Source organism: Astyanax mexicanus, chromosome 25, assembly GCF_023375975.1.
Source record: "Astyanax mexicanus isolate ESR-SI-001 chromosome 25, AstMex3_surface, whole genome shotgun sequence".
In the NCBI taxonomy this organism is placed as follows: domain Eukaryota; kingdom Metazoa; phylum Chordata; class Actinopteri; order Characiformes; family Acestrorhamphidae; genus Astyanax; species Astyanax mexicanus.
In genome coordinates, this window is record NC_064432.1 from 23913930 (window position 1) to 23926148 (window position 12219).

General features: G+C 35.4%; 2 protein-coding genes across 3 annotated transcripts in view; one reads left to right on the top strand and one right to left on the bottom strand.

Moving 5' to 3' along the window:
• Positions 1-438: 438 nt before the first annotated feature.
• On the bottom strand, positions 439-6568 carry apela (apelin receptor early endogenous ligand). The gene is made up of 3 exons (XM_015600722.3): positions 6484-6568; positions 3013-3102; positions 439-844 (listed from the first exon to the last, which is right to left on the bottom strand). Exons 1-2 carry the CDS (start codon positions 6560-6562, stop codon positions 3014-3016), a joined length of 168 nt encoding a protein of 55 aa, XP_015456208.1. The 5' UTR covers positions 6563-6568; the 3' UTR covers positions 439-844; position 3013.
• A 270-nt stretch (positions 6569-6838) lies between these two features.
• Positions 6839-12219, top strand: part of fam184b (family with sequence similarity 184 member B) — a 276012-nt gene continuing 270631 nt past the window's right edge. For both annotated transcript variants that reach the window (XM_049472161.1, XM_049472162.1), the window contains exons 1-2: positions 6839-6971; positions 10953-11055. The gene's annotated coding sequence lies outside the window, so the exon portion shown is untranslated. The remainder of the gene's footprint in view (positions 6972-10952; positions 11056-12219) is intronic.

Here is a 12219-nt window from a genome sequence, read left to right on the forward strand (position 1 = left end):
ATGACATCTGACAAAAATTGTCTGGGTGAACAGCGACTAGCAGAAATCACATCCTCATTCAGTGAAGGAGACCCCGCCCACATTTCCCACAGGTCAGTGCAGCATTCTTTAGCTTCTATGGGACATGATTCCTGAGGACTAGTTCCTGTCCCTTGACTTTTGGCACATCAGTGTAAATGCGTGTATATCAGTGGTTTTTCCACGTCACTCAGAACTGTGATTAGTGTTCTCCTACAAGCATGTTTAGCCCTTCAATGGCACTCAGAAAACAGAAATCCAACCTCATTAAATTTCATCTAGGCTTAATACTGTGGTGCATGTACTTGTTTTATATTTCTACAGTATCTTCCACACCTTATTGTTATGGATTACATTCCATATATATATAATTTCGAGTAAATATACTGTTTAAAAGTATAATTCAGCACAAAATCAACGTTTTTTTCTCAAAAAGAATACTTTTTATTTAACATGAATAAAATAAAAACATTTTGAAGTGCATAACTTACGTATAAACACATTTCGCTTGGTCTATGCTATTTACATTAGATTGATATTGCTCGTTAGCACTGTGGCAGCTGAAACTGCAGGCTGTAAATCAGTCCTTTATCAGCTCTTAGCTCGGGTTCTTGACCCGTACACTTCTGTGTCTTCCGTTTCACATTGTGCGGCGCAGGAAGCGGCAGCCATTGGCACAGGAAATCAGCCTGTGTGAGAAGATCTTTGGTGATTGGTCGATGCCGTGCTGATTGATTGTGACAGCTCTGACCCTCGGTTATATTGAGGTTGTGCTTCTTCTCCGGTCTGCCAGTCTTTGGACGTTTAGCTATCTGTGCTCATCCAGCTGTAGAAAGAGAGAGAGAGAGATCAGATTAGTTCAACTTGTCTGAAGTCTGGTTTAATCACAATAACAGTTGAGTGTATAGTTGAGTGGAAAACGTAGGTTCATAGTCGCTTTTAGGAATGAGAATGCAATAAAAAAATTTACAAAAATGTTTTTTCATTAGACAGCGATGATATATTTTTACTTTATTTATGCACAGTTTAAGCACACGATGTATTAATGTATATAATAAACATTGTCTAGTGAGACAGGATCTAAATGAGTTGTGATGGACTGTAGATTGAATGATGCTATTGGCTGTTCATCAGCCTGATTGCCTATGGGAAGAAGCTGTGTCTAACCTGTGGCTGAACTAATCCAATCCAACTGAAGTAATAACTAAAAGCTTAAGATCAGACCTATATCTGTAATCCCTGTGCTTTGCGGTAAGTGTGTGTTAGTGTGTGTATGTTTTGTTAACTCCAGGCTGGCTCTGGCTCTTTGTGTGGGGGTCAGAGAGTGCGGGTGAAAGGTGACGACCCCTCCGGAGCGTCTGAAAACAGTAGGCGGCTCCGGCAGGCTGTCACACCGGGTGTGTGTCCTCACGGATACAGTGTCGCTTCTCGCACACACACACTGCCACATTTACACCCAGCCGACACACACTGACCCCGCTCAGTGTTTCACTAAGTAGCGGGTTTGAATGGAGCTCCTGAGTAGGGCATTAGTGGCTCACACGATGTGGTGATATGGTGGAAGTGTTGAAGGATGTTGTGCTGTTTGAGCATTTTAGCATTTATCTGTACTACAAAAGCTTAATATTTGCTAGATTTGTCGACGTAGTAAGACAATTGTATTTCCTGCTGTAGAATGTACAAATTAATTTACCTTCAAACTAATAGTGGTTGTTAAGGTGTTGCTATGTTGTTGCTATGGTGGTTCCCTCAAGGCGTTTGCTATGTTTTTATGCTATGGTGGTTCCAAATGCTATGTTTTATCCTAATACTTTTGATTAAATAAAAAAACTACAACATTGGGATAAAATAGTGCTATGCACAAGTGTGTTTGGATAATAGAGCTAATATAGAGATGTGTCCACAAACAGTGTAAAACCCACTTAAATTAAAGGACTTAAGCTCTTTAAATTCTTAAATATTAGGTATTCCTGGGCAACTGAGCATGTTTATTTATATATAGCGCACCCACTCAACTCCACTTAGGTGGTCTTGGTCAGTTTTGAAGCGTACGATTGTATAAACTTTACGGGCCAATTTAACACTCAATTCTCTAATCTCCTCCGTTTAGTGCCTCTCCACATTACACTTTGATCGTTGTTGCCTTGTTGTGTGCATGTGTGTGTATGTGTTAAACAAGCTTCTGTACAAGCCTACACACACAGAAGGAGAACTTGTGTTATAGCTTCATTCGTGTTATCTGCGTTATCTCTTATCTACAGTGGCAGAATCTGCAGTATAGTAAACAGCTGTTGGGCTGTACAGGACGTGTATAGTCTGGGTGGTGCTGGGCTGTGATTTAGAGCCGCCAGAATGCCACCCAGGCTTTACAGTGTGTGGTAGGTAATACTGGAACTGCACTATGTGTGGATATGGGGTTAGGGGGGAGGGGGAGGGCATTAACCTGGCTATGTTTGTGTGTGCCCGTGTCGGAAGTGTATGCGAGTTAACCACTGCTCTTTTATGATCTTTGTGTGTGTGTGTGTGTTTTGCGGGAAAAAGTCTAGCTGCAGTAATTACCCCGTCGTTTAGTACAGACCTGTTTACCTACTCTGTATGAGTGTACTATATATTTATGTGTGTAGTGTGTGTGTATGTGGTTATACTAATGCTGGAGACTAGTAGGAGAGCCCTAATTAGAGCTCTGTTAATTAAGCTGGTTTACCCATCTGTGAGCACACACACTCACACACTCAGGTCACAATAGAGTGGTAAACTCCATTACATTCTTAAATAAAAAGGCTGCAGTTTCCCAGCAGGCCCGTGTGAGTTGTCGCAGGCTCACTGCAGGCATTTAAAGTATTTAGCAAATATTTGTTGGCTGTCATTTCTGAAAAGAATGTTAATAATTCGCATCTATTGACTTAGACTGGCTGTGTGTACCCGAACACTTACTGCTAATGAGTAAAGAGAGCGGTGTATTGTATCTGTGGGACGTAGGATGGTTGAACTCACCTCAGGGGAAGGGTACTCTGGAGTGTAGGGGGAGGCAGCGCTTGTGTGGGCAGTGATGTCTCCGGTACTTTCGCCTCAAATTCAGAAAATCTGAAAAGTAATAATAATAAAAAAAAAAACATTAATGTGGTTGCAAAAAAAAAAACTAATATACAAATACTTTACACAATACTTGTTGCATGGGTTAAACACCATTTTCACTCTTTTACATCTTGATTTTTTTTATTGTTTTGTTAAACATAAAGAAAAAAGATTAGACTTTTTGCTAATTTAATACAAATAAAAGTTCCACTTTTTGACCATTTAGTTTAATCTGAACCTTTAAGTTTGCATCAAAAATTGACACATCAAAAAAATGTTAAGATGCACGGACATGGGTCTTATGTACTGCACTAGCGAGATAAAAATACTTCTGACTAAGAAAAAGCATTTTAGCTACATGGCTGTCTGTTTAATATTAAGCAAACTAGGTTACATGTGTTACAAGTGTTTAAACCATAGTTTAGCATGATAGCTACATATTAAGTGCACTAGATAATAGCTAGTGCACCAAAATAGGGCACTAATCGACTAAATAATTCGTGAAAAATAGATTTGGGACGTTTATTGAATTAAATAAGTGTAAAATCCCAGTCTAGTGCGCTATATAGCGCAAATAAATCCGTTTAAATCTAAAAATCCGTTATAATTTAAACAGTGCGGTCGGATTTAAAACTTAAGCGCTGATTGGTTAACAGTGAGCTCGAGCTCCCGCTGCTGAACGCTGATTGGCTGATGGTTCTGCGAGCGTGTAAAGAAGATCGTAGCTGCGCTTTCTCGTGAGTTTATCTGCGTAAAACATCTTTAACTTAAGACTAAAGCATGCACGTAAACACCCCCCCCCCCCCTCTGCGCGCGGTAGCCGTATGCTAATATCTATTGTAGTGGACAGTCTGATTAACAATAGGCAGCGGTGCTCGAGCGCCTGCTGGCGGGGCTTTACTGCACGCGGGGTAAAAAGAGGGGGTGGAGTGAGTGGGTATGTGTGTGTGTGTGTGTGTGTGTGTGTGTTACCCAAGAATATACATAATATAAACGTGTACTTTTTAATTTTTAGCTAGGACTTTTACTTTGTATTTATATTAGGATTTATATAATTAAATTCATATTTTAACTAGGACTTTTATTTTGTACTTCTACTTGGATTAATAGCTAGGGCTTTTACTTTATATTTATATTAGGATTTATAGGACTACATTTCTACTTTGAATATTAAATTAGGATTTACTTTAATTTGAGTTAAAGTTTGAGTCTTTTTACTTTAATTATATTTTTACTCTAAATTACAGGAACTTTTTGGCTTTGCAGCAGCAACAACATATAATTATCTAGTGCCAGAAAATAAGACAATAATTTGATTTTATTTTACTATCTGAATAAAAACCTATGTATTGTAGCTTTAACTAAATTAATGTCAGTCCTACAAACCAAAAACCGACTTTGGTAAAAAAAAAATAAATAAATAAATAAAATCAAGGCCCAGAAAGTACAAAACCATTCTTCATTACAGTGATTTACATTGAATTACAGTGATTTGCTATACTGAGGCCTGTTTTTAGGGTTTTGGGGGTTTGGAATGTATAAATCCTGTAGCTTTCCACTCCACACTTGTCAGCATGCTGCTTAATCTTAATCTTCTCAACTAAATGTAGCTTTAAAAGTAGTTCTTTTTTAATCTGAGCTTATCCCTTAAAATAATGAATGGAAAAAGACGATAAATAAATCTTAATGACTGCATTCAGGCGCTGCTGCTGCTTCATTAGGCAGGAAGGCTCTTCTCTGGTTTCTCCTGAAGCACCACTTAAGATTCCCACTAAAACCAGTGACCCCAGACCTGCAGTCAGTGAACCCCGCTGTAGCTATCTATCTCATGTGTTTGTGGTGGTTGGGCCTGAATCAACACTGGGGAGATATATTCCCCTGCATTCTTATGGGTATTCACATTCCACAGACCAACATATCCATATCCAACAACACTGCCAGCAATTTAGTTAACTAGCTGATTAACTTTTTAATTAACGTTAATTTATCAAATGTAATACTGGATTAAATACTTATATGTATATTAAATGTAGACTAACTAACTAACTAGCTGAGCTACTTAGTTTAGTATTATATTATGAGCACGATTAATTACATTGAGTGAACATGTTTTTAAACATGTGTGTATATATAAGTATATAATGTTAAATATTTGAAACAATCATGTTTGTGTACAGTGTTTCAGTGTTTTTTTAACTCTAGGTTGATATGTTATTATGAGAGTTTTTTCACAGTAAATTTATATTTTTCAGAAAAGTTAATCTAGATATTAAAATGAGAAAATTATTTATTATAGTGAGAATTTTTCAGAGGATTTATTTTTACTTTTAATTGAGAGAAGATTTAGCTATTACATTTAGGAAAACAGATAATAATTAATAGAAAATTATTTAGTTATTAATTTGTTTTAAAATCCAGATTATTTATTTGAACATTTAATTTAAGCAACGTTCATGTCAGTAAATATTATTTTACTATCTTGATATTTTACTATATATATTTTTAGACATTTTATTTAAATAGTGGGTTTAAAACTTTAAAACAATAATAAATGGGAAAAAATATATAAATTATTCTTAACATTTTTCTATAAATAATTCCTTAAATAATAAAAGTCCCGTGCGCGAGCGAAGCTTGTAACGGTTAATTGATTTGAAGTGTCGCCGCGCGGAGCAAGTGCCTGATTCACCTGAGCGCTAATTAGCGTATAAAACACGCTAAAACAAGGATTCCGGTGAGTAAACTAAGTTAAAAAGTTCATTATCCGCTGCAAAAACCACGATTTTATGTCAGAGAAGCTGTCTTAATAACGTTTTGTTGAAGTTTTTGCTGGATAAAAGCAGAAAATGCGTTTTTGTTGGTAGGTTCCCAGCTGTCTGAGCGCTAATTAACGTAACATATAAAACACGCTAAAACAAGGATTCCGGTGATTAAACTAAGTTTAAAAAGTCGTTTATCTGATGCAGAAACATTGACTTTATGTCAGAGAGGCATATTAAATCACGTTTTTGCTGAATTAAAACAGAAAATGCGTTTTTGTGGTTAGGTTAACGTTACCTGGTTTATGAGCGCTAGTTTAACATTACGTATTAAACAATGTTTAAAACAATGATTCCAGTTTAAAAAAGTTGATTATTCACTGCAAAAAATTACTTTCTGCCAGAGGAGCGCTTTAAATCATCTTTTGTTTGCTGTTTTTGCAGGGTAAAAACAGAAAACACGTTTTTGTGGGTAGGTTGCCTGGTTTATGAACGCTAATTTAACATTAAGCACAAAACACGTTTAATAAAATGATTCCAGTTTTAAAAAGTCGATTATTCACTGCAAAAAAATTGACTTTCTGTCACAAAAGCGCATTAAAACACATTTTATTGAAGTTTTTGTTATTACCTGGTTTCAGAGCGCTGGTTACCATCGCAACTACAACCAGTAGCAGCAGCAGCAGGTAGAGCGGCTGTAGGACCTTCATGGCTCTGCTGGGGAATCTCCTCAGGAGGGTGGATGAAGGTAAAATATGAGATAAGAAGGCGAGATGTTGAGTTAAGGAGTTTAGGTTCAGCTCCTGAGCTCCTGGTGAAGATCTGTGTAGTCCTGGTCACCTGGTTTCTCTCCTTCTGTTTAAATCTTCTGTCTCTTTTCAGGCTGAGGTCAGTGAGGAGGAGGAGAAGATCTCCAGAGGTTGGGAAGTCCAGCAGAAGTCCTGCTCTCTGTGTGTGACTTGTGCACTCTCTCCTTTTCTCTCAGGATGGATGGATGACCCGTGGTCAGTGTGAATGTCCACTCTGAACAATGTGGGGCGCTCCCCCTCTTTAAGCAGAACAGAGGGAGGAGGCGGAGAGCTGGAGAAGGAGGGAAGAGCTCTGGAGAAGAAGGACGGGGTATGGAAAGCACCCTGAGACTGGGTGGGGACATGGGACACCCCTCTCACACACATACACACACACACACTCAAACACTTTGCATTGCACATATTGACCCCACATGTAGAAGGTAATAGGGTTGACAGGAAGGCACCCTCCCCCGCTGGGCTCTGGGTGGGGGTTTGGCGTATGCTGCAGGGCTGTTGTGGGTATGTGGTTTATTGGTGCCACAGCCACAAACAATACTTTTTCTTTTAAGATTTTTTTAAGAATTTTGCTTGCAGTGATAAATTAAGAATGGCCAGTTAAACATTTATCTTTTCATTTTGCGTGCTGGACTATTTTGGTGCTAAATTTGAAAAAATATAATTGAGGTGTTAAACTTAGTAAAGAAGTAAAGAAATAAAGAAGAAATAGGTTTTTCTTCATTTTTTGAAATAATTGTGCTTTTTAATTTCTAGCATTGTCTAGCATGATCAGAATTACAGGAAAAACTAAAGGAAAAAGATTTTTTAACTTGAATCTTTTTTTCTTTTTTTTTTCCAAAAAATTCAGATTACAAGAGGTCAGAAGTGAAAAGTTGTGAAGAAATTAGTTTTCTTTCATTTTTCCCTTTCCTACTTTTTAATTTCTACCTCACACTTTAGAAAAATCAGGATAAATGAAAGAAAAAATACTTGTTTTGCATTTTGTAGCAAAAATATATATTTTTCTGAAATTCAGATTAAGAAGGAGCAAAAGTGAAAAATGTATTCATTTTTGGTACTGGATTACTTGTTGCTAAATTAAAAAATGGAAAATTGGGTTCAAAATTTAGTAAAATTAAGTAGAAAGTTTCTTTTTAATTACTGCCTCACACCATAAGAAAGATTCCTAACTATTATTAAAATTTTGTTCTAAAAATCAGATCAGAACTGGTTACATGGAACATAAAATATTTTTATTAAAGTGGTAAAATAGTTAAATGGTTGGAACAGAACTGTAATTACACTTTTAACTGTTAACTGTCCTGAAGTGTTGCTCTCAGGATGTTCAGTATATGTCACTTTTGGACTTCATTAAAGTGAGTTAAAGTGAAGGACAGAGTGCTGTAAGAAACTTTACACACATTTAAGTACATTTTATAGACAAATGGAGGCACCTTTTGCTAATAAAATGGAAAAAAGTAATGTTAATCAGAATTGTATTCATCAACTTAAAAAAAAAATCAAAATCAATCTTAATAAAGATCCATAGATATAGTGTTCTTACTATGTTACTGTCACATATTTGTAATACTAAAAAAGGGGGTTATTTGACTCCTGAACAGTAGCAGAACCCTATTGGCTATTTATCATAAACCAATCCCTGCTAAAGAAGGAACATTTTTAAGCATTAAATGTTGTTGTAATTCTATATAGAACAACCCTTTAAAACTGCACATACAAAATTTGTGTCTTAGGACATTTATTAGTTGCTTCATTAGTAGTGTAGCATGCATACATATTAATTTATGGTATTTATACATATACACACACTCACAGTCATATGCTAATTTTTTGGCACCCCCGTTCAAATGACAGCTTTTGTTGCTTTTGTTAAAAATGAAAATATGAGAACAAATCCTCTGCTATCACACATCTGACTGTCACACATACTTCTGCAACTTAACAGCTACTGTTTATTTACATGTATTTAACACATTAGGGGAGAAAACACATTTAATGGAACATTTTTTATATTTTAGGTTTTTGTTTTCTTTTTTTTGCTTTAGGTTTTTGTTTTTTCCATTAATGCTAAGAAAGCTCAAAAACTCAAATTTCAGTCAATCTTAGGTCACTCTAAACAAATAATAAGTTAAAAAATAAGTTATATACAAAATTAGTTACTGTTTATGAAATAGACTAACATACAGTATATAGATTGACCTGCAAAATTAAAGAGGAGGAGAAAGAGAGTTAATGCTGTGTAATTTAAACACATCTTAACTTGAATTAACTTAAATTTGTCCTGAAGTCATTTATTCAACATATCATGATATTAATAATGGTATTTGTGATTGGTGTATGGGTGTGGCATATCATATTGTATGCAATAATACCACAAAATTAAACAATACAAAAAAAAAGCCTATTTTCTGTGCTGTTTTGCTATTAATTGTATTTAATTAAAATTGTTATGAAGTGCAGCTATTTTTGTGCTGCACTAAAGTTTTCTTACTGTTAAACTTTGATCCATGTTTTAACATTGTTACGCTATTATTATTATTATTATTTTACACAAAATCAGGGTCTTAGTTACTAAGTTTATAATATAGACCAGCATTTATATATTAATCTTTCTCTCCATTTACATGAGCATTGAGAAAGTTAATGAGTTAATGCTGTGTAATTTAAACACATCACAAACAGATACACAGATACTTAGCACTGTGTTGCTTAAAAAAGTAAGCTAGCACTTATAAGCTGCACTTTTTTGGTGCAGTAAGATCTGACCTGAGATCAGCTCAGTTTGGCTTGAGCTGAAGTATTTACTAATATGTTTAATAATGAGAGGCTCTACTAATATATTATAATATTATGTTGTAAGTTTACAGCCTTAGTTATCTGAAAATCTGTTACTACTGAACAAAACTTTTAATTTAAATGAAATATTCCTAAAATAATAAATACTGAATGGGAAATTGAATGGAATTAGAATGTAATTGTTTAAATATATTGATCAGTGGTGATACCCAGCTCTACTGCACTGCAGTAATTGGGAAAGTGTGTATTTGTGTTTATGGGAGTTGGAGTGTGTCTGTTTCTGGTTAGACATTATTGCAGCACTGGTCAATGAGGTGTGTGTCTTTGATGGCTGTTGGTCAGTCTGGTGTGCAAGTGTACGTGTGTGTGAGTGTGAGTGTGTGTGTGTGCGCGAATGGGCTGTGAAACGCTGTCCATAGCTGGATCTATGGGCTCTCACTGGAACTAATGAGCTGCTATTGACCTCCACTACACTTCTGAGAACAAAACCTCACGCCAGGAGAGCCAGCCTGATACACACACACACACTCCTGATACACAAATGGACATTAGTGCTGAGCAGCTGCTGACCATTAGAGACTGGAATATCAGTGATAAACGGTGGACACTAAAACTGCAGCTCTAAAACTGCAGCAGGCTTTCTTTATTATGTTTTTCTAGTAGGGATGCACAAATTTCACAATAATTCACATTTTATGCTAGAGAGCACTTCACTTTCTGAATCAGTTTCTCTGATTTAGCTATTTATAGGTTTATGTTTGAGTAAAATGAACATTGTTGTTTTATTCTATAAGCTACAGACAACATTTCTCCCAAATTCCAAATAAAAATAGTGTCATTTAGAGCATTTATTTGCAGAAAATGAGAATTAACTAAAATAACAAAAAAGCAGAGCTTTCAGACCTCAAATAATGTAAAGAAAAAAAGTTCATATATTATATGGAATAAACCTGTTTTTTTAATCACAGTTTTCATGCATCTTGGCATCATATTCTCCTCATCCAGTCTTGCACGCTGCTTTTGGATAACTTTATGCTGCTTTACTCCTGATCATCCATCTTCCTCTTTTAGTTTTGTTTTCCCGGTTTGGTGTGTTCCTGTTTATGAAATAGACTATCATTTGTAGTTTTTTTTCTTCTGCTGAATCTATGAATTTTTATTTTGTTTGTGGTAGTATATACTCAAAATATGTTTATTTCTTCTTAATTTGAATCATTTTTTTTTCAAGTGCCTTAAGTTCCTAAGTTTAACTTTGCCTGATTAAATACTTGATTTTTATTTAAATTTTCTAATTGCAAAAACACACTGAATTATTGTAATATTTTTAAGCCCAGTCCGAGATTGGAGTAAAATAAACAGTATTGTGTATATATAATGGATTTTTGTTCCTTTGTATTAAGCAGCAGTAATTTGACTATGTGATTATTGTGCTTGTGTTCAATATATTGTGCAACAGTATTTTCCAGCACCTTTATTAACCCTCCACTCTCTGCAGGGGTCCAGAACATCCTTGGGGAAGGAGCTGCTGAAGAAAACCTCAGTAGTGAACAGAACTGGACCAGGAGAGAAACCCAGCTGCAGCCACAGCCTGGCAAAATGTAAGTTATAACCACATTTTTTAAATATTGCAACCATTAGGACCAAGCACTGTGAGGGCAATCAGTTATTAGTTCTCTTTACTGGTGTAATTTACTTTATTTTAAGTGCCAAAATGAATATAAGCAGATATGTATAGTAACGAAGTAGAACTACTTCACTACTGTACTTAAGTACTAAAATTATGTATCTGTATCCACCTTGAGTATTATTTATACTTTACTACTGTACTTAACTACTAAAATGATGTATCTGTACTCTAATGGAGTACTCGTTTTACTTAACTACTTAAGTAATTATGGGTAATAAACACTACACGAGTTAAAATAGTTCCATTGCTGCTCTGTTTGTAGCTGCGCTGTTTGGTTTGTAAGCGCTGCATCGTTGCTAGGTTACCTGTATGTGGCGGAGTAATACATGGAGAGCTTCGGTTACAGTGCATTACCGGCTGATAACGGCACTCACCTCTCAGCCAATCACATTGCAGGGTCGGAACTAACTGTGGTATAATTTTACTTTTAGCACTTCGGTAGTACTTGCGTAGTTTACAATAAGTAATTTGCAATAAACTACTTAAACAATACTTGAGTACAAATATGTTGAGTACTTAAGTGTGGAGCATAAAAAAACACTTACATATAAGAACATTTTATTTTTTTTTAGAATAAAATAACATAAAATAGGAATATAACAAAATTCTGCATCTAACAACTGGGGCTAAACACAGGGTTGTTTAAAATGTCCTGTTTTAGTATATATGGTTATTGGTTGGTGCTCAGGTGATGGGCAGTGATTTTAGAATGGATTAGATAGGTGCTCAGTCTCAGAAGGAGATTTAGTTGTTAAACTCTGTGAACTTATAATTCCACAGCATAGATTTGACACACACACTTAACTTTTTCGTAACGTATTCCCTACACATGCAGATATATCATCAATGCAAAAGCTGCTACTTTGGAGAATCTGGAGTTTAAATTGTATTCTGGTTTGTTTAACACACTTATGTTTCTTTGTGTTTTTTACATTTTCAATATTAATCTGCAGTATAGAATAAAAAAGTGTTAATTGCCACAATAAAGTAATGAAAGGAGAAACATTAACACCTCATTTTCAGTCATAGTATATTTAACTACTGTATATTGGGGAAAAATGTGCCAGTGGTGTAT

What these genes read in the sequence shown, in the direction of transcription:
- apela (XM_015600722.3), bottom strand. Translation starts at nt 6,562, where the DNA reads ATGAAGGTCCTACAGCCGCTCTACCTGCTGCTGCTGCTACTGGTTGTA. An exon ending in AACCAGCGCTCTGAAACCAG is followed by an intron (nt 3,103 to 6,483) that starts GTAATAACAAAA and finishes ATTACTTTTCAG; the next exon opens with ATTTTCTGAATTTGAGGCGA.